Genomic DNA, 22,846 nt, shown 5'->3' on the forward strand with positions numbered 1-22,846 from the left:
GATAATTGATTAACCTCCAAAAAGAACACTTCTAGCAATCAATTGAAAAGTTGAATAAAAACTTGATAAGATGTTAACCAAAAGGTGTCTGCATTAATGGCCGATCACATTTTATTTCAACTTACTACAGTGAAAATACGACTTTTTACCTTGGTATAGTATTGTTTGTTCAATGTCCCATACCTGTTGGTTATAAATGTGAATATATTTTCATCTTTTAATCTGTTCTTATTTAAGGACTAGCTCATATTATTGAAACACGGAAAGTCCTTGACTTGAGGGTTAATTTGAAGCCATCCTATCTTGTGGTTCCACAGACTGGTTTCCACCATGATAAGTCAGACCTACTTATTTTGGACTTTGGTACATTTCAGGTATGCAGTTGTTTGTCTCTAGTTTCTTTTGAGCTCAAGAAAGAGGGTAAAAGTACAATTTCTTTATTCCCAGAAGATGAATTTCTGTTGTGTAATGCTGCCAGTCCTGTTAGCATCATTCACTTTTATTACTAGTAGAGAGTCTCAATTTAAGACTGACAACAGCGTTGATCAGTGGTCAAAAAGACATCTGTTTGTAAGCCTATTAGTACCATTCGTTGCGTGATAACCTTCATCCAGAAAAAAAAACTATTTCATTTTGTGAAAATTGGTTCTATATATCGGACAAGTTAAATTGTAAGAGCTTTTTTTTAGGCACACACACAACCTTCATTGTGTACCTGTTTTTCAGTTCAGTAGTCTTTCTTTTATTTAACAAATAAGACTTGAGCAAAGCTGTTGTGCTACTCTGGAGCTGTGAAAGTTGATGCTATAGTGTTACTGTAAATCTGAATCTTGAGATGACTGATGTATTGTCATAGACATTACATGATTTGATTTACAAAAATGAAAGTTTGTGAACTTGCTCTATTTTCAGTTATCTTTAGAGCCCTGTGCAGATACAAAATTTGTATCCACCTCTGCAAAAGTGAGCCACGGATGTCTGCATTCACAGTTGTGGGTGTAAAGCTGATAGCCACGAATCTGAAGTGGTCTAGATACAAAATTTGTATCCATATTTTCAGCCACAAAAATTAACTGGATATCTGCATCCACATCTACAGATGTGAATACGCGCATGGATATAAAGTAGATATCCAGATTTGTAAGGCTCTAGAAGTTTTACCAGCTCCAGGTATACAATAGAAGATAAGTGCCTCTTGAGAAGTTTTTCATTAAGGATAATGATGTTGATGTGATTTTTTTTTTTTTTTAAATACCTCTTCTGAGGTAGCCAAAAAAAACTACAGGCTTTAAAAATCTAATAGTTTTGTCTGTATTGAAATTAATATAATGGCATGTGCATAAATACTGTGCTCTTAGTAGACATGCTTTTATTCCTTTTAATTTCTTCAACTAGGTGACCAGTATAAATCAAGGTGGTCATCAAGCTTCCAGTTTTTCATCCTTGGAAGAGATTATGGACAAAGCTTATGACATGTTCGATGTGGAAATAAAAAATGTACAACTTCTCTTTGGCAGAAGAGGTATTAAAACAAAATTTCTACCTCTTCAAAGAACAATACAATTTTTTTACACGATATATTAGCCGATAGTGTATAATAATGTAAAGAAAACAAATTGAAATATAAAACTCCTTTTTAAAAAAATTTCTAATATTGTGAGTAAAATTATTCTCTGGACATCTGTATTATTGCTATACTCATTCAAGTGTTAGCGAGTAAGTTAGGGTTAGGTAATTTAGTATCACATGCCTATTGATAGGCTCATGGGTTTTTTGGTTCATTTGGATTAATAGACTAGCTTAAAAGTATATGTGAAATTTTATGATGATTTACTTGTGGACTTTGGTATGTTCTGGAAAAGAAAATATCTGACTTAGATAATAGATTTCATAACTCTTCTGGCTTTCAAGGTTGTAAGTGAAAATACTGCTTCATGGTTTTGGTTCATTCTAGATGTTGTTAAAGCATTGGGTTAGGGTGGTGGTGGTTTTTTGATAGGTTCATGCACTATCTTGCTAATATGAATGCTGCAGCTCATTAGACAGGTTGGCTTTTTCACAATAATTCTTAATGATTTTTTGATTATTTTTATACTGTTTCTTCATTGTAAAATAAAGCTCGAGAAGTTTAATTTTTAAGCTAGATAAACACTCTTTCAGGTGAAGATTGGAAGAAAGCTCGATTTCAGCACCCATCAGCTTTGCACATATTACAACCTATGGATATGAATGTGCAATTAGCCAAATCGATGGTGGACAAAGACATCAGAATGGCTAAGTAATGTATCAGTGATATCAGACAGTATTTGCTTGGTTATTTGTTCTTACTGAAAAATAGCATCATAGATGGGACAAGATGGAGTTTGAAGACTTATGTGCCTGGTCTTAATTTTCTTTCTTATAGGCAAAGGTAGCAGATAGACTTACTGTTAAGGCTGTCTAGCAGTTAATATATTGCTTGTAACTTTGTCAAACTTTAATATTTTTGATCAAAACTTTTTCCTTATTGAGTGTTTGCTGCAGACTAAGATTTTTGTAAAGTTTTAGCTAAAACAACGCAGCCTTTTGTGAGACTCAGATAAAGAAAAAACGCCTTATTTTGCTCATTTTAAATTTCTAAAGTGTCTCCATGCTTTAGAGCAGAAACTTAAGAGAATTCACTCATATCAAGTTGTGCTTTTTATCATTTCTGTGAAAATCTGTCCAAATTTGTAAAGCCATGTGCAGATACAAATTGGGTATCTGTATCCACAAAAATGAGGAACCAATATTTGCATTCACATCTGCGAATGCACACACCCACAGATACAAAGCGGATATCCATAGATTTGCAGGACTCTACAAATTGGCCAGATTTAAGAACCTCTTGAAAAATAACATGGATATGTTTTAGCATTTAGCAGCTAAATTCTGAGAAGATTCCATCTGCACTGACTATGCTTAACACTCACACACTTCTTAGTTGCCAAAGGGCCTGTAATACTCTAGTCTTCTCTGAATACTTGCACATGCACATGATGAGAATGGATCCCAAGCACAGTTATCAGATTTTTTTTCCTCTCAGAAGTTCCCTTCATAGTAATTGAACCACCCTTCACTGTTGCACACTGTTCTGTGTAGTCATAGTGTTCCCTCTGCCCCTCAGTTCTTTCTTACTTCCCAAAACAGTAGTTGGAGTCTATTGGTCTTGCTCTCAGTGCTCTCTCCACTTATTTTTTCTTGTATGTAGTTAAATATGTATATACTTATTAGGGTTAGTTAATGTTGATTTTACTTTAATGTCTTTTAGTTTTTTCCTAGTTACTCCAATTTAGGGTTACATTATTGATACTGAGGAATATCTTGATTGCCAGGCTACAATCCCTGCTTTTTTACAATGATATGCTTCTGAGGTTAGGTATGAAGCTTCCGGGACATATGATCTGTTGTACTTAACTAGTGTGGTGTGCCAGATTGCATCTCAGAATTCTACATGGTTGGCTGACCTCAGTAGTTTTACCAAGCTATCATTATCTGAAAACAGCGCTCAGGCACCAAACCACATTTTAGATTCTCTAGGCTGGACGGGCACAAATGTTGCTAACATTTGCAAAGGAGTTGTCGTCCTCAGCTATCACTCATGCTAGTAACAGATGCATCTGCCTTAGGGTGGGAAACTCATCTGGATTCTCTTGAGTTTAGGGGTTATAAGTCTACAAAAAATGAGACTTATGAGGTGTTGAGAACTATCTGGATGGTGTGTCCAGTTTTGTATCCCATTTCAGGGAAAATGCTTTCTCACTCTGACAGCACAGTGACAGTATTCTATGTCAGCAGACAAGGAGGTGCCAGCTCATTCCTGCTCTGCCAAGAAGTGCTTCTTATGGAAGTACAGAATGAGCTGGCAGGTGAGCTGAGCAAGTCATTGAGGACTTACCAAAAGTTGACTAGTCAACCTGACAGTGCTTGGTTGATTTGCTAGACCTGTGAGACTTTGCCGATAGATCCATTTACAATGAGATAAAACAATAAAAACCAGTAGTTTAGTTACCTATGAGGTCATTATCTCTGGGCACTTTCAGATTGGCTAGAAGAGCAATCTTTTGTATGCTTTCCCACCAATTCCACTTCTTTACAGTATCATACTAAAATATCAGATTGAACTGTGCCCAAATCATTCTTATCATACCATTCCAATGTGGCCAAGACAGCAATGACTCTCCGCTATCCTATACTTTTCAACGAAAAAGCTGATATCATAGAATCAGAATTGTAGGACTGGAAGGGATCTTGAGCGTTCAGCTACTGGAGTCCCCTACACTCATGGCAAGACCATGGTTATCCGCTCCACCCAAATCTACAGGCAGTCCATTGAACAGCATACGTGCTCCACGGTTCAACTTTGGGGAGCAGTTGTTCAAGATGTGCTCCTGAACAGTAGAAAACAATCTAATACACCCACTTGCTTCTCTGGGTACATCTAAATAGCAAAGACAAACCAGATGGCTTGTGCTTGCAGGGCTTGGGCTGCAAGGCTGTTTGGTCATCATGTAGGCTTCCAGAAATGGACTGGAGTCTGAGCTCTTGGACCTTCCCACCTCACAAAGTGCTGGAGCCTAGACTTCTGCCCATGCCAAGAAGTAAGTACAGCAATTAAACAGTGCCTCGCTCTGAACCCTATGAGCCTAAACTGGCTGACAAGGGTTTATTGCCGGTGTCTAATTGCTGTGTAGACCAACTATCTAAGCTGAAGTATTTTTCTGTCTGGTCTGTTCTGTACTATCTTCTGTACCTAAAATATGAATTGATTGTTCATTCCATCTCCTTAGCTATTACCTCCGCCATCGACTCTTAGGTTGGTAACTGCTTTGTCTTTTCTAGTGGAATAATGTAGTCCTGGGGCAATTCTGCAATTGTTGCATTTTGGCAGCATAATAAAATATCAGGACTGATATCAGTAAGATTTTTGTAAGGCTTGGAAAGATTGTATTCTTAGGTAAAATATGCTGTTGCCCATGGATGTAAACTTGATACTGTCAAAGTTTATATTCTTCCATTTAAGCTTTTAGCTACTTGCTTTTGACTGCCTCTTTCAATAAAAGCAACATTTATTCTTCGAGTGATTGCTCATGTGCATTCCAATATAGACGTGTGCGCACAGCGTGCATGCGCCATCGGAGAGGTTTCTCTAAGCAGTATCCCTGGGGTTAGCAGGGAGCCCCCGGAGTGGTGCCAATATATCGGCCCATATATACCCGTGCTGGCCCCCTCATGCACTCAGTTCCTTCTTACTGCCATGACGGTTGTTGAAACAACCCTCAGCTCATCTTCGAGTTGTTTCTTCACTGTTCTTCCCCTTTGTTTCCAATCTTCAGTTAAGTACCTGTTAATTCAGTTAAAGTCTTTCATTTGTTGTTTTCTCCTATCTTGCCGCCGTGTGCCCACGGCAGGGCATGCCCGGCCCACAAGGCTTTAAGCCCTATAAGAAGTGCAACAAGTCTATGCCATGTGGAGATCCACACTCCTCGTGTCAGAAGTGCCTGGGAGAATCGCACATGCAAGATTTGTAAGGTGTTCAAGCCCAGGACTAAACGAGAGCGTGAGTCATGACTCAAGGTGCTCCTGATGGAGGCGGTACTCCGTTGGGCACAGGCACTGGCTCTGGCACTGGCACCGGACTTGGCACCAAGCTCCAACAGCACACCGGCCTCGGTGCATGACAGCTCCATGCAGCATGCTTCCCTGGTACTGCGTAGGGCCAGACGTGGCTCCCAGTTGCCAGTACCAAATCCAGAAGAGGAAGCCCAACGGGTTGGTCCCTGCCCAGGCACACGCCCTCTGTGCGCTCTACAGTGAGGCATGCGGCACCAGCCAGTCCACAGCCCGGGCCTTCTAGTTTGGGTGACTAGTCTTCCCATCGGAGGGATGTGAATCCTTCAGAGGATCTCCCGGACCCATCCACCCCAGGAGCTTTGGAGGCAGCAAGGATCCTTAGACTCTTCTCCCCCACCCCCGCCCACTCCTGCACCCTTAAGACGGCACGGGGATGCCCGGTACTGCTCCCCTCGTAGGGTGCCTGGTGATATGGGACACGAGGTGCGGCAGAGCCATGTGGCACACGTAGCACCTCCCCGGCTACAGGTGCCATTGACACCGGCAATGGATCCGGCACTGGACGTGACGTGGATTACCCGCTCAGCACCACCATCGGACCACGGCACCTACCATCAGGGATCCTGTCTCATCCATGTGTCGTCCTCCGTCTTGGCACTTTGGCAAGTTGGAAGCCATTTCTCGGTACGTTGCAGGGCAATTAACATTGGTATTGGCACTGCAATGGCCCACCTTGGAGTACTCATCTGACTCGGAGGTGGACTTTGCATGTCTTTATGGGGCTCTCGGCCCCATTCACATCACTGCTCCTGGTACCAGCACTGTACCTCCCCGCACTGGTACCAACAACAGTGGGCTCAGCCAATCTCTGTGCCGATGGTCCAGCAGATGTGGCTGCTCCAGCCACCTGGGCAGGGGCCTGTTTGGACCCCATGGACCTACCATCAGGGCTAGGGTGTGAACCCTAATAGACTGACTTCTGTCATGTCAGGTCCACGCGTCCCTCCATCGGTGACTCCCTTGGTCCGGTCCCCCATGTTGACCCACTCACTATCTCCAGGCCAGTCATCCCCAAGCCCAGGGGAGAGCGTGGTTCTGGTGAGCCAACCTCTCCCCCCTCCTTCTGTGGCCACTTCGGATGACCCAGGCTAGAGAGACGCCCCTGTGGGCGATATGGCAAAGAGGTCATCGGACTCCTCCTCGGACGAGGCACTGGCCGACTCTATGCCATCCATGCCCTCCATGGATGACAGGGCCCACCAAGACTTCCTCCGCCTCCTGGCCCAAAATCTGGGAGTCCAGGCGGACAAGGTATTTGAGGACTCGGACCCAATGGTCATCATCCTGCACGCAGATACCCGCTCCAGAGTGGTGGTATTTCCTATTCTTCTTCATCCCATTTGCCATCATCATGGGGCTCCCAATTTATTCTCAGAGAATATCATGTTAGGTAACTTCATGTATCTGCCTGTGTGACGCTTCAGCTAATGTTATCCTGCCAAGTGGAGTGACAGCATATAAATAAGATTAGAAACGGCTTCTCCAGCCTTCATGGCTAAAATTCCTATCTCAGACATTAGTAGGATAGCAAGTTGGTCTTTGGTGCTCATGCTTGCATCCCATCATTCTATCAATCAGCGAGCTCAGGCTGATGCTAGATTGCAGCAAGTTGTCCTTAAGTTCCTGTGCAGATAAGCCTCTGATGCTTTCCCTTGTTTTTATGGCTTGTTAATTAATCGAGAGGCATGCTCATGTGCAATCACTTGAAGGAAAAAAGTTATTAACTTTTTCCATAAGGGTTGTTCTTTGACACGTGTTGTACATGTCTTTTCCTGCTGTCCTGTCTTTCTGCGTTAGAATTTTTCCAGCAAAAAGAAACCAAGTGCGATTGGTAGTGATTCTGTCCTTTTATATGTATATGAATGGCATACAAGAGCAGAGGGTTCTTGAGCTGCCGAAATGGGCACTGATAAGGGGAAAGTTCCTGACCACTGTATTCAAAGCATGCAGACACCAACAGTGTCACATGCAATATGCCTCAAACATAGTTGAGGAATGAATTAGTATATATTTTTTCATGACACCTATTGCCATTTTAAAGTGTCTGAAGTATTTCTGGTCACAGTCTCATGCTGCAAATAATTTCCTCACATTTTTATCTAAAAGCACAAAATATTCTGCTGTTCGTTGACCAAAAACTTTTGGACATTATAATAGTTGACTGAGGTTTTTAATAAAGCTTGTCCCCATGTCTTAGCTTTTCTTGCCTTTTTTTTTTAAAAGTCAAAGTTAAGAGCAAAACCAGTGGTCTGAATATTGAAGATGTGTATATAAGGCAGTATTTCTGGCGTTTGGGGGAAGTGTGCTAGCCATACTGATGGCTGGAGAACAATGAAGAAGGAGCTAAAAGGAGGACATCAAGACTAATCCCCCTGTGCTTCAATAAGAAGGGGAAATAGGAAGGGAAAGGATCCCTAAAATTCAGTAGGGGAAAAAAGTCTCCCTTCAGATTGGGTGTTCAATATAGTTCCACTGATGGAATTTCTTGTGATGACTGTGTTAACTGCAGGTATACATACTAACAAGCCCGGAATGCAGATGTCTGCTGCATCAGCTTACTGCTACAATAGTTTCACACATTAAAATTAAAATGTAGTGAACATCTTACTGTCGGCTGAAATGCTGGCTCATAAGTAATGTCCTTCCAATATTACACTGTTTGCAATGCTATTTTTTAATTTCCTTCCCCCAGGTTTAAAGTTTCAGGAGGCCTTCCCTTGGTGCATGTGAGACTTTCTGATCAAAAGATCAAGGGGATTTTTGATCTGATTGATAGCATTCCATTTCCTCAGAAATCCACAATGTCAGTTCAAAGAACAAAGGTAAACTGGCTAGAATAATGTTGAACTAAAACATAATAGTATAACTGCATTAACCCTTTTAGTGAACACTATAATGATAGTGCATTCCTTCATTTAGTATTTATAGAAAGCCAGTATTGGCAGATAAAGAGAAGGCTACATGATATCTGAAGAAAAATACAGTAGTATGTTCATGTGTTGCTGTAAATGATGATCATCTTCAAGTCCACCGGAACACAAACAACTAACCTTATTTGACTAGATGGTGTATTATCATATGTTGAGTTCCAAGTTCAAATTAAAATTTGGGTCTTGTTCACAAATGTTATTTCAGAAGCAGGGTGAATTTTCTTGAGACTATAAATAAGCATTCATTCTGAAGTCATAAAAAGTTAAAATAATAGATCAGTTTCTATAATTGGCAATTTATTTTAGGAACCTGCTATCCCCACAATTTCTGATGCAAGAAAAAGACTACTTGACACATCAATATTGCTAGAAGGAGTAGAATCAGGTAAGAAAAAAATACATTTCTAAAACTTAAAAAAAACAAAAACAAAAAAAACCCCAACCCTATAGTCTCTTTGGCAACAAAACTTTACTAGGTGTTGATCATGAAATAAGTCTTCTGTGGAGAATAGATATCTATGCCTATCTATGAATTGCAAGACTTAATGAAGTCTCGCAGATCTTGCTGATAGAATCATAAAACACTAAGATTGCTTTCTAAAAAATGACCAGGGGGCCTGTGTCCCCTGCTCACTGTGCTCACCAACCTCTCTCTCTCTCTCTCTCTCTCTCTCTCTCTCTCTCTCTCTCTCTCTCTCTGTAAGTACGTGGCTGGGGGGAGGGGGACGGAGTGGGCTAGGAGCAGGGCGTCTGGCCAAGGGGGAGAGTGCAAGAGAAGAGGAGGGTCCAGGAATGGGCTGGGGGTAGGTGTCTGACCTGGGGGGGGGAGGGTGCAGGAACAGGTTGGGGGTTGTCTGGCCAAGAGGGAGGGGATAGGAACAGACTGGAGGTGTGGGGTCTTGGTGGAAGGTGTGAGTGAGGGGGGATGGCACCGGGGGGAGGCTGCATAGCTCTGGCTCCGTCAGAGTACTAGGGAGGGAAGAGGCAGGGCAGCTAAGGGTGGAGGGAGGGGCTGTAGGACACAGAGTGATGTTATGATGTCACTCTGTTGTCCCACAGGAAAATGTTTTTATTGATAGATATAGATTAGCTTTTTGTTCAGAAGATAGCTTTCATAGTATAAATTAATGTATGCAAGACTTTTCTAATCTGAGGTCAGTCATTCTGTCAAATGTTATCTTGTGATGTCTGGACCCTGGTGTCACAACTATCTTGCATTTGTAATGACTATATTTAGAAAATTCTTATAGGAAGAGGTCTTACACGGTACAGAATAGATAATGACAAACAAATCAGTATATCAAAGGATTAGCCATTACAAATAGGAAAATGTTTTTTTTATATTTGCTTGTCAGTTCCACAGATAGCAAAAAAATTATCATGTCTTTATTTCCTAGAGTCTGATGAATATTTTGATGCTGAAAATGATCTAACTGAAAAGACTCTACCTGAAAGACGTGAACTAAAAAACCAAGCAGATGCTATTAATGAAGAGTACATAGATCTTCATTTGAAGTTTGAAATTAAAGAGGTAGGTGTTTTACTTTTTTTTAACTGCAGTAGTCTCGCTTAATGTGAAGGACCATCGTCAAGTTACCATCTGTTCATTACATGTCAAAGTGTACTCCCACTAGTTGTTTGAATAGTGCAATATTGAAAAAGTGTAACCTCAGAAAATAATAGGTTTACTGTAGCAATATAGTTCAGCAGATTTCCCTATGTAGTACAGGCTGTCCCTGGGTTACGTACAAGATAGGGACTGTAGGATTGTTCTTAAGTTGAATCTGTATGTAAGTCGGAACTGGCATCCAGATTCAGCCGCTGCTGAAACTGATCAGCAGCTGACTACAGGAAGCCCAAGGCAGAGTTGCTCTGCCCCGGGCTTCCTGGAATCAGCCGCTGATCAGTTACAACAGGCTGAATCTGGAGGCCAGTTCTTACATACAGATTCAACTTAAGAACCCCAGGCGACCCCAAGTCAGCTGCTGCTGAAACTGACCAGCGGCTGATTCCAGGAAGCCCGGGGCAGAGCAACTCTGCCTCGGGCTTCCTGTAGTCAGTGCTGGTCAGTTTCAGCAGCGGCTGACTTGGGGACCCCTGGAGCAGAGCAGCTTGGGTGCTGCTGGGTTGCTCCAGTAGCTCTGCTCCTCGGCGCTACTGGAGCAACCCAGCAGCACCCAAGCTGCTCTGCCCCAGGCGTCCTGATTCAGCCGCTGCTGAAACTGACCAGCAGTGGCTGAATCAGGACGCCTGGGGCAGAGCAGCTGGGGTGCTGCCGGGTTGGTCCAGTAGCGCCCAGAGCGGCGCTACCGGACCAACCGGCAGCGCCCCAGCTGCTGTACCACAGGCGTCCGGAGCAAAGCCGCGGAGCACAGGGGCAGCAGGACAGCCCAGACGCGCCGCGGCTGTCCTGCTGCCCGCGTGCTCCGCGGCTTTGCTCCAGCAGACGAAGGAGACGGGGAGCAAAGCGGAGCAAAGCCGCGGAGCACGCCGGCAGCGGGACAGCCATGGCGCGTCTGGGCTGTCCGCTGCCCGCGTGCTCCGCGGCTTTGCTCTGCTTTGCTCCCCGTCTCCCTGGTCTGTTGGTCTCCAGCAGACCAGGGAAACGGGGAGCAAAGCTGCAGAACACGCCGGCAGCGGGACAGCTGCGGCGCGTCTGGGCTGTCCGCTGCCCACATGCTCCCCGGCTTTGCTCCCCGTTTCCCTGGTCTGGGGAGACGTGGAGCAAAGCCGCGGAGCACGCGGGCAGCGGACAGCCCAGACATGCTGCGGCTGTCCCGCTGCCTGCGTCCTCAGAGGCTTTGCTTCCCGTCTCCCTGGTCTGCTTGTCTTCAGCAGACCAGGGAGACGGGCAGCAAACCTGTTCGTAACTGCGGATCCGACATAAGTCGGATCCGCGTAACTCGGGGACTGCTGGTAGAGGTTGAATCTGTCTAGTCCAGCACTCTCTTGTCTGGCGACATCCATGGTCTGGCATTGTTTTGGTTAGATAGATGTCCAATTATCATGGGTGTAACCAAGTTTACCATGGTCCTGGCTTTCTGTTCTGTGCTTTTATTTAGTTCTAGTTTACCCCTAAATGTCTCCTAAAGAGCCCAGGAAGCCATTGAAGTGCTTTTAAAGCTGCTAGAAAATATTGACCTCCCATGGTCCAGCAAATTATTTTGTTGGGTACCCTGACTCATTGTTGGAGTCTTCATTACCACGTTCCTTTGGACTGGAGGCTTCTCTGGTGGTTCCTCGCTGATTGGCTTCTTTCATTCAGTCCATCTGCAGCTCTTCCTCTGGAGGCCCGATAGCACTTCCTTCCCCAGTGACAGTCAGCCCTGATTGAGCTGCTCCACTGGCCTTTATAGCTGGCTTCCAGCTGGAGCTTGTCCACACTGTGTAGGTGGGGCTTTGTCAGCCAGGTAACCGTTTTCAACTCTTGCTGGCCCAGTGTAGGGTTTGTACATCCCTTCACACAGTAAAGGTAGCAGCAATTTGATTTTCCTCTTTGCTAATAAAAATGGAACATCTGATATGAAAAGAGATGATTTGATGCTGGTCTGTTACTGACATTTTGTAATTTTTATTCATGTAGGTGGTTTTAGAACTCACAAAGAAACAGAAAATAGAGGAAACAATACTTGTATTTAATGTAACTCAGCTTGGAACAGAAGCTACAATGAGAACATACGACTTAACAGCTGTGTCTTATTTAAAGAAAATCAGCTTGGATTACTACAAAATTCAAGGTAATAAAAATAATAAAATAGAGGATATCAGTAATAGTATCTCTGATTAATAGACTTAATAATTAAACCTTTTTGTACCAAGGTTTGACTGCCTACCCTTGCCTTTTAGAGAAGTGCTACAGTATTTTAGTAACATTTAGAATGAGCCCTTTCTTTCTTGAGGCTGCAGTTGTGTGTGCTGAAATAATGATTTGCAGTTTTCCACATGGTACTTATATCCAGGCACAGTCGATGGCACTTAGATCTCAAGCACAAAAATCAGCTAATCTAGTAAATAAGTAATTTAAATATCTCAGGTGTAGCTAGAAAATGGTGAAGTTCAAGTTTTAAAACTATGCCACTTACGCTTTGACACACATACATTTTTAGGAAAATAATTAGTGTCTAGAAAATCAAAACACTTTCCTTAGGAATAAGAGGCAATGTATATGTTGTACGGTGGGAAGGGACCAATTTAAATCTGGTCCAGAGAAACAAGAAGTGGTGGCCTCGCTCTTACTAAATCAAGGAAAATCAAATAAAAAGTTACAGGTTAATTCATAAATAAACTTAAACAACAAATTGTCTGGTAGCACTTTAAAGACTAACAAAACATATAGATGGTATCATGAGATTGTGTGGGCACTGCCCACTTCTTCAGATGACCAAGAAAGCTCATGATACCATCTACATGTTTTGTTAGCCTTTAAAGTGCTACCAGACTATTAGTCGTTAAGTTTATCCTGTACAGACTAACTCGGCTACCACCCCTGAAGCAGGTTAATTCATGACACTCTCCTCAGGCATTATGATTCCTACTGTTCAGTTTCCAGCTTTTACATACCTTAGGAGACACCACGATTGTAGACAAGTAAAATAGTTAGTTATTAACCATGGCTGTTTTATTAAAGGAAAGAAAACATTAAACACAACAGACAAATGACAGAGCACACTGATAAAGTAGCTGTTTTGCTTGGTTTAGGTGCACACATGCATGCTAGCTCAATTCAGGCTCTATAAGAAGAACTTACTGATACAGGTTGAACCTCTGTAAACTGGGACTCTTGTCTGGCAGGACCACGGATATTCTAAGACCAGAGAGTTAGTGAAGGGCTGGCAGAACAGTTCACTGACAATGGGGCTGGGAGACTGGCTCCCAGCAGCTGAACTGCCGGGCATGATCAAGCTGGCATGACCCAGCAGGGCTAGAAGCCTGGTGCACAGCAGTGGGGCTGCCTGTGGGGGCAGTAGGCCTGCGGGGCTTGTGGTAGTGGGGGAGCTGGCTGGGAGGTCTGGTAGCTGGTCCAAGGCTGGGGGTGGCCAGTAGCAGGGGTGGGCAGGTTGTGACGTAGTGGGGGTATTGGGCTGCTTTCTATGCTGGCTCTGTGGTAACCCCCACTGGCTGCTGCCAGTGCCACAGCCCAGAAGGACAGGGAGTGAGTCGTCATGCAAAGAGGGTCTCTCAACCTGTCTGACTAGCTACCCCCCAAGGAGAGAAACAAAGGAAGGTGGAATGCTGCCCTGGCCCGGGGGGGGGGGGGGGGCAGGGAGAGGGGCAGGGCTGGAGGAGAGTGAGCTAGTTTCTGTCTGGGAGCATGGAGGAAGCAGCCTCAGCAACAGGCTGGAGGGTTTAGAAGCCAAGACCCTTCCCCCCATATCAAGGGGGGCTGAGGCATCCTAGGCCTGCCCTGTAACCTGATGACATCTGTGCTGTGCTGTATCCTGGAGAAACAATAAACTCCCTCTATTCTACTGGCTGGCGGACTCTGTCCGTGCCATTTCGGGGGTGCAGGAGGCGGGAGAACCACAACGCAAACCTCCCATGGTCTGGCAAAATCCCTGATCCAGGACTGATGAGGTCCTGAGGGTGCCAGACCACGGAGATCTAACCTGTACTTGTTCATTAATGATGTTGGTGTACGTATAGTTTTTCTCCATGTTGCTATCTTTACAACTTTATAGAGAATTTAGTATTGACATATTTAAGGAGAGGCTATTTCATTTGTCACTTATCTCCTCTCTGCCTTTTTAACAGAATGCTTTTTGTAAAAGATTTTTCAGGGGCACATATGAACATGAGTCACCCAGCACACAGTTTTAATGTGGTACCAAGCTCCAATGTTGACTTAACATTGCCTGCCTAAATGTTCAACTCAAGATGGAAACATGGATTCTAGCTTATTGGTGCAATAATTCAGGCAACATCACATTTTGAAACATTAAATAAAAATGACATTAGAGGAGAAGCGTTTCATAAAATCACTTCTCTACCTGTTTTATTATTGCGGAAGCTAACTTTTTAATAATACTCTCATTTGGTATGTTATAGATAAAAAACGACCTCTTCACTTAATTACCTCTTCAGATAGACCTGGATTAGACCTTTTGAAAGTGGAATATATCAAGGTACATGATTATTACTTCAGTATTTATTTATTAAAATGATCTGTGAAGTGTTTGGTAACAAGTTAAATATGTAACACCTACACAAGGTATAAATGAGTGCAGTCTGTACACTGTAATGGCTCATTTAATTTGTCTGTTTTTAACTTTTTATAATATGTTTCCAATGCAGGCTGACAAAAATGGTCCACAATTTCAGTCGAACTTTGACAACACCGAACAAACACTTAAGGCAAGTAAATTTTTTCAGGTGTTTAGTATTAGCCTGTTTATTTAATAAATACCTGCAAGTCAAAGCTGACACTCACTGAAGAGTGGAATATTAGCCTGATTTGATAAATAGATTGGCATACTTTTATCTCAAGTTAGGCAAGTTAAGGTAAAATGTTGTTAATGACAAGGCAACTTGGAATTTCAGCAGGTCAACTTAAAGCCTCGGCTTTTCTATATCTTATCTTGACTTGCAAACTGTTGTGAAAACTACGATAGTTGAGTTTTTTACTTGACACTAGCTAATTTGAGTTGACAAACTAAAAACAACCTTCGTTCCCTCCCATCCCCATCTTCAGTGGGACAGGACTTTGAAGTCCAGATGGCCACCAGACCACTCCAGCCCTGCCCCCGTTACATTCTTACGCCTTGAGATTCTTAGGAGACTGCTATACCAGCTTCCCATTTATGCAGTTTTAGTGTCCCTGTGTGCCATTCAGGCAGTGCAAAGAAAGCCTAATATTCGCAGTAGCTGTTACATTGGGTATAGTCAGAAGTCTCCATTCATTCCCTACCAAAAACTGAATATGTGCTTGCTTCAGGCACCAAATATTTTCAGATAACTAGATAGCTGTAACAATCTGCAGAGTGAGTGAGCTCTTTATTGATGCTTTTTTTCCTCCATAGTACAAGAACAATGAGGTATTACAGTTGTAAAGGTATAAATTTAAGTTTGTGAAAAGGAAATACATAGCTAGCTTGTGGCATTCTCAATATCTGATGTTGGGTGAAACATAAGAAGTGATTTTAAATAACCTTGAAGACTGAGGGGGCTTTAAAAAACCCAGCAACTGTGCTGGAGATGGAAAAACAACAGTGGTAGTTACTTTTCTTACCTCTGGGTATATCACTAATTGGTGTCAGGAAGAAGCTTTTTCCTCTTGTGTAAACTATGACTGGTGTAAGGAGTGCCTTGAGAATGGCGCTTCCTTTAGAATCATCTGTCAGTAACAATCAAACTGAAAATTTGGCTTAGATGGTCAGCTAGAGTGTTCTACGTTGGGTCTATGAATTCTGCTTGTTTCCAGTACAGCTATTTTAAATATTTCTGTGAATTTATATATATTTAATTGAATTCATTGGTATGTTTTAATGTTAATTCTTTACATTCCTTAATATGAAACTGTCAAGATTAGTAGAAAGTGATGATCCAACTAGACTGAGGTTGCATCAGCATAATTTTCATGAGTGAAGTTATTGTTGATTGGTTACCAGATGAATTAATCAAGTTATTATGGCCTAATTGAAGTACATCTGTTGAATCTTGTCTGTTTTTGTGTGTGCCTGGGTCAACTACAATGTAACATAAGCATGATAGCTCTGGTATAGCACAGGAATGTTGGTAACATTCAACCGCAGCATGTTTGAAAGGTTTATTTTGTCTAGCTTAGAATTTAATAATGCAAAGGTTCTTCTGAAGAACTTTCTGGGAAGGTGTTCTCTGCATCTTCTAATAATTAGTATTATGCATTTTCTCTAACAGGGAAGTTCTTGAGGCAGCAAAGGTGAACCAGAAAACATACTTAAACAGATCAGGAAAAACTACTCAAAGAATATGCTTGAGTCCACTAAAAGAAAAAAAATTAAATTTGATATGTTTTTAGTTGAATTGCATGTCACCCCATTCTTATATTATGGAAAGATGAAACCAAATACTTACTGATGATTACATATCTGTGTCCTGTTCCTGTATAATTGTCACCCTAGAATCCTAAATCAAATTGATCATCTTTGTATCTGTAGCTTTACTTTTTGTAATTTGAATTCCTTTGTTTTAAACAGGTGGCCTTTTCATCATTAAATCTTCTGCTACATACCCAGGCCCTTCTCTCAACTATCAATTTTCTAACATCTGCTGTTCCATCAAGCAGTCCAAGTGCTGGTGATACAGGACGATCCCAAACACAAGAAAAGCAGAAAAAAGATACAAGTGTGAAGAAAGGTATAGTTAATATTTTTGGCAAGCCTAATATTATTCAGTGTGTTTTGTTAATTGAAAGGGTAGATTTAAATTGTTAGATACTAAGTAATTTAGCTCTAAAAATTATTAAAATATTTACTTGGCAGAAACAAGAAATGATAGTTCAGTTCTTAGGAATTTTCCCTGCCTGCTAACTCAGAGGCATCCACTGGTTTAATCATGGGAGTTCTTTTGCATAGTTCACAGGACATTATCAAGGCTAAGCAGAATAATGTCCCTTATTAACTATGGCTATTTTTGTTGAAGTAAGGAAAAGAAGACATGAAACCACCCATGTGGTTGAATACAAATAGTAAACTGGTTATTTACATTACAGTCTCTGTTGCATGTCTCTGTGGAGAGCTTTTAACAGAGATTACACACTGACAGTGAGCACCTGTGAGGATTTTTTTTTCCTCTTGGTAAGTTAAAATCCAAGTGTATTTTCCTCCAAATTATTGTGATTCCTTTTTTATTAGATTCTTAGATAAGCAAGAAGGTTCATAGATGGAGGGAAGAATTCAGTGTAAGAGAAGAGTTTTCCTTTTCTTAATATATAACTAGAGTTCTACCCAGTTCACAAGCCATTTTGGTCAATTTCATGGTCAGAGGCTTTTAAAAATAATAAATTTCATGATGTTAGTTATTTAAATTTGAAATGTCATGGTGGTGTAGTTTTAGGGGTCCTGCCTTAGAAAGGAGTTATGGGAGGATCAGAAGATTGTTTAGGGTGGTTACGGTACTGTTACCCTTAGTTCTGCCCTGCTGCTAGCTGTGGCACTGCTTTCTGAATGGGCTTCCAACTAGCAGTCACCAGTCTCCATCTGCCTATCTCTGACAGCAGAGGTGCTGCCAACAGCAGTGCAGAAGAAGGATGTCATGTTATGGTATTGCGACCCTTGTGTGCTGCTACTTCTATATTGTCCTGGTATTTTTTAATGTAGGTTGCTTATATAGATGGCCAAGGTAAATTGTGAAGTACTTGCTGTATTCGCAGCAAGATGTGCATGTGGGGAGGTTTTTTTATCCTCTTTATGTTAATGAAATGATAGAAATAGTGATAGCAGTACCTGGGGAATGCCCCCTGCCCACCTCATTTGAATTAGTTAACTGGTTAAATAAGTTTAAATGGTTAACTAATTAAACAGGATTTTATTTCCCCAGATAGAACATACTTTTTCATGTTTGGTTAGCTTGTTTCATGTTTGTTGTTGCTTTCACTTTTTCATTGGTTACATGTGTTTGGGGTTGGCTTAGGTGGAACTTCTAGCTGCTGAAGGAAAAAAGGGATAATGAGTTTACTAAAGTGAATTTCAAAAAGGATGCTTCAAGTTTTATCTGTGAGCATTTAAATTCAGGTTTTTCTTTGAAAAGAAAAATGGAGGTTTAAGCCCCCTCACTTATTTATGAACTTGTTTATGCTATCATGGGCTGTTGTCCTAAGTTAAAAGCACTTGAGCTGCGTCAACAGGAGAGCAGTTAGTGATCGACTTTATCACGTTTATACTAGATTGCTGCCCATTGAACAAGCCTTTAGTGAAGATATGCCCATATTCCTGCATTCCTTTCACAACTAGGTTGCTTCCAAACAGTGTTTATTTACATGATTTATCTGGTTGTTGCTGTCCTTGGAGAGAGAAGCAGGAATCTTGTATATTGTTTTGGATGAACTTTACAACATTTTCTAACATAATCAGCTAAACATGTGTGTTGGTAAAGTTCCAAGCCTCTTGTCTATTCAGCTTCAATTGGGGTTTTTATTTCTGTATATTTTTGCTTAAAAGTTGCTTCAAATATTGCTCACTCAAACTTTGAGATATGCCAATGGTTTTCTTTCTCTGTGTGTGGAATAAAATGTAAGACAGAATCTTAATCCTCATTTCAGGGTAATACACAGAGAGATGAGTTGCCTATTGCTTTATCCAGGTAGTTATTGGGAGCTTGGTGCTGAGCTAGAGAAGGCAAGAATAAACCTTTTTTGACAAGAGATGTCCTTTTTTTTCCAGCCTAGTGAAAATTCTCCAAGTGCTTCTGGGCACAGGAGCAAAAGATGGAGAAATCTCAGGATTGAGGCAGCAATCTGTACCATGTTTCCAAGAGCTATAAAATGTACCTGGCAAGTGTCACATGAGCCAAGAAATGGACTACTCTGGTAGAAGAGCAGTCTAAAGCAGTTTATCAAGCTAAATGGTTTGTTAATGGGTGATAGGGCTTTCTCCTTTTGCAACCAAGTAACAGTGTCAAACTGTGAACAATGTCAGCACAATGAACACAAATACTTAATCTCAAATGTTAAGAAAATTATTTTCTATCCAAGCAATAAAGTTAATCATGAAAATACATAGATGTACATTGATACTCAGGGGTTTTTGTAACTGGAAAATATTTTTTTGTAATGTTTATATACAAATTTGTTTAACACTGCACTTGCACCTAATGTTGCCATACTTGATTACTCTAAAACTGTTGATCTTACAGAGGTAGCAAAAGTTGGTGTGCTATTTTCAGCAGCGCTTCTGCTGGGATTTAAAACATTTCCTGTAGACTAGATCTGAGCATTTTAAAATGCTATTTGTTGTCTGGAACCCTGTCAAGATTAGTGCTGATGGTATGTGCAATTCTTAATGGAAAAGAAAGTAGCCTTGATGCTCTATTTGTGTAGTTGACAAAGGCAGAAGGGCTTTGAAGTATATTTAAAAAACAAACAAACAGCATCATGGTATATATTTTGTTTTTTACTTAGTAGTGACCAAAACTGCCAAGGATAAGGATGTTATTGACTTCAAGCTGTCTGCCAGGTTGGATGCCTTGTGTTTAAATGTGTGTGATGAAAAGAAAAATATTGCTGAAATCAAAATACAAGGTAATGACTTCTTTTTTTTTTTTTTTTTAAAGTAATTATTGGACTAGTTAGTAAATTAGTGGTAGTTGCTTCCATTACTTTTTACTACTTTATAAGGTATGTCTTACTATTAAGGTTCTTGAGTTGTTTCACTTTTTTGGGATTTCTTTCTGGTTTACCAAATATGTACGCTGAAGCCATCTGGTGCCTCAGTTTTCTTTTTTTAAATATTCACACATGATGTAAAATATTCCCACTTTATAATATGTAAATGAAGAGCTGGTTATTACTTTAAGTAATCATCTTTAAAACCATTTTGCATCCATAACATTTAAAGGACTTTAGAACGCAGGCCAACATCATTATTCCAATTTAAAGATGAGGAAGTTGGGGTACAGAGCGGGGTTGTGACTTTCTTGAGGTGACCCAGTAACATTAGAACAAAGGCCTCCTGAATCCCAGTCTGTCCTCTAGACCTCACTGCACCCAACACTTAACCATGATAGAGATGAGCAAAGGGACACGGGAAAGAAGTTGTGTTAAACTCAGGTGCAAGTGGGTTGTGGTGGTGGTAAATCACAATGGAGTTGATACCTTCTCTTGGCAGACAGGACTGTTGTCCATAGACATTCAGTGGGGGATTGAGCATGAATCTAGAAACTTTGTATCTAGCCTTGAGACTTGTAGTTAACCTATGTGGAATTGCATTTGCCTGGCTATACCTAAAAGCAAGCAGCATGGGATCTAATTTTGAAGTGCAGAGAATACACATCTGTCTTCTCCTGAACCTCTTAACTGGACAAAATGTTGTTGTTAGTGTCAGTAGCAAGACAAAAAATAAGATGCTCTTTTTACTTCTGTGCCTGTAGTCAATATAGGAACAAAAATGGCTAATGTGTTACGTTTTAAGTATAAATGCATTATGTTATAAATATAACTTCTTCAGAGCTTTCAGTGGAATTCATGTACTGTCTATCCTACATAAAACTACTCGGCATATATTGCTGAAACAATGCTATTGGGTAATTTGGAATAGTATTTACCTCTCATTGCCTTGCAGGTATCGATTCATCGCTCTTCCTCCAGCCAAGTCACACTCTGCTCTTTGCCCGTCTTAAAGACATAATTGTCACAGATGTTGATTCAAGGACTATTCATAAAAAGGTATAATTCATAGTAATTCCTGAACAAGGGATTACTGTTTTACTTGATCTCTGATTACTTTATGTATATAAATTATGTGACAGAACAGTTCAGCCCAATATCTTTACATGTTAGATTTGCTAAATTATAACATTACAATGTTAGAGACCTAGGGTGGGTGAGGTAATACCTATTATGGGACCAAATTTTACAAGATATTACTTCTGTCTATCGTGCAACCAGCATGGTTACAGAAATGCTGCTTACAGGCTGAATCTCTCTAGTTTTTTTGCCCCAAATCCCTAAATGGCCTCCGCAAGTATTGAACTCACAACCCTGGGTTTAGCAGGCCAACGCTCAAACCACTGAGCTATCCCTCCCCTAACTTTGGTTGACTTCAATACTAAATGAGTTGCACTATTTCATGCATATACCGCATTAGAAAAGTTGACTGAAAAAGCTAAAATGCACCCAGGTGAGTGTAAAACAACAATTGTGATTATGAAGATAAATTAGTACTAAAATTTGACACTTGAAAATTGGATGTACAAATTATTTTTAACTTTAAGTAGAATCTTTTGAGTACCATTTGACTAATGTATATGCTTTGTCTGCTGTTCACATATTTAGTTTACTTCATCTATTCAGAAACCTCCAGAAGGTCTCTGATATGAAAAGTTGATTAAATTTTTGTTTTGCTGACTTAACTGGGAATAGTGGTATGAAGATCCTGTTCCTATGTCTTCTCCAGGCTGTCTCTATAGTAGGAGATGAAGTCTTCAGTTTTAACCTGACACTGTATCCAGATGCTACTGAGGGAGATGCCTACACTGATATGTCCAAAGTGGATGGTATTGTGTCTCTAAAAGTGGGCTGCATTCAGATAGTTTATCTTCATAAATTCCTCATATCACTTCTGGTAAGATTGCTGATTGTACTGAGTTACCAGTTCAGTGTTCCTGTGGCACTTTCAGAGACTAACAAACGTATTAGGTCATCTACAAGTGCTTGAAACTCCTTTCACAAAGAGCCAGACATGGTGTTAATCAGAATTCAAAAAATATGTTTTTTTATCTCTCAGCATCACACGTGGTGACTTGATTCCTCTGATGCTCAGGGAGTGAGGGGGAACTGTGCAACTTCTGGGAAGTCTCCTCTGCTTGTCCCCTAGGCAGCCAGGAGAGACAAGAAGGCACACAATCTGCACACCTTACCCCTCACTCCGATAGTCAGGGTGTGTGTGGGGGTTGGGTTTGGGGCAGCCCCAGATTGGGTGAGGGGGTTGCACTGACTTGCACCTCTGGGTTTGAGCTGCATTGTGGCCATGGGCCCGCATGTGTGAAATGTCCTGTATGCCCCTCGTTGAGCCCCTGCCCAGCATTATTAGAAGCGGTCTCCTCTTGCAGTTAATTATCTATGCAGTACCCTACAGCTCATGAGCTGTATTTCTATTTGCTTTTCTGCTCTTCATAAAATCAATGAGTGTTAAATGTTTTTGTCTAGTTGACAGTCATTTCATTCCCATAGATCTCTTAAACTTGATCTAAACTGTACCAAATAGAGGAGGAAGTCCCGCTTGCTCCTTATGCAGCTCCAGATATCAAGGAAGAAAAAGACCCTTCTCTCTCAGCTTCTGAATTTTGCATACATGTAGCTTATTACATGAGAGACTTATAAGATAATTCCACCACAAGAGTTGCCACAATGTGGGAAGAAAGAAGATTGGAAGGACTAATTTTTGTGAATTGATATGTGCCTTTGGCACAGGAACTTGGGTGGTAGGTATGAGGCAAGAGGAAGTGATGCCTTCCCTGGGGGTATATCTACACTACAGAGATTTTTTTTTTTTTTTTTTTTTGAAAAATGGAAATTTTTCCAAAAATACTTCAGTTACGTCCACTCTGCAATCATGTTCTTCCGAAAGAAAATT

General features: G+C 41.2%; 1 protein-coding gene across 5 annotated transcripts in view; it reads left to right on the plus strand.

The window, feature by feature from the left end:
* The window catches only part of VPS13C (vacuolar protein sorting 13 homolog C), a 220,597-nt gene that overhangs the window by 72,858 nt on the left and 124,893 nt on the right, over positions 1-22,846 (plus strand). For 3 of the 5 annotated variants that reach the window (XM_075897679.1, XM_075897677.1, XM_075897680.1), the window contains 13 exons: positions 238-374; positions 1,396-1,522; positions 2,161-2,278; positions 8,345-8,474; positions 8,889-8,967; positions 9,980-10,113; positions 12,166-12,319; positions 14,628-14,704; positions 14,874-14,933; positions 16,754-16,913; positions 19,675-19,794; positions 20,834-20,937; positions 21,668-21,835. In XM_075897679.1, the coding sequence (XP_075753794.1) occupies positions 238-374; positions 1,396-1,522; positions 2,161-2,278; positions 8,345-8,474; positions 8,889-8,967; positions 9,980-10,113; positions 12,166-12,319; positions 14,628-14,704; positions 14,874-14,933; positions 16,754-16,913; positions 19,675-19,794; positions 20,834-20,937; positions 21,668-21,835 (1,568 nt within the window). The remainder of the gene's footprint in view (positions 1-237; positions 375-1,395; positions 1,523-2,160; positions 2,279-8,344; positions 8,475-8,888; positions 8,968-9,979; positions 10,114-12,165; positions 12,320-14,627; positions 14,705-14,873; positions 14,934-16,753; positions 16,914-19,674; positions 19,795-20,833; positions 20,938-21,667; positions 21,836-22,846) is intronic. The other 2 variants (XM_075897681.1, XM_075897678.1) reach the window with 1 other exon arrangement.

Source organism: Pelodiscus sinensis, chromosome 14 (assembly GCF_049634645.1).
Source record: "Pelodiscus sinensis isolate JC-2024 chromosome 14, ASM4963464v1, whole genome shotgun sequence".
NCBI lineage: Eukaryota > Metazoa > Chordata > Testudines > Trionychidae > Pelodiscus > Pelodiscus sinensis.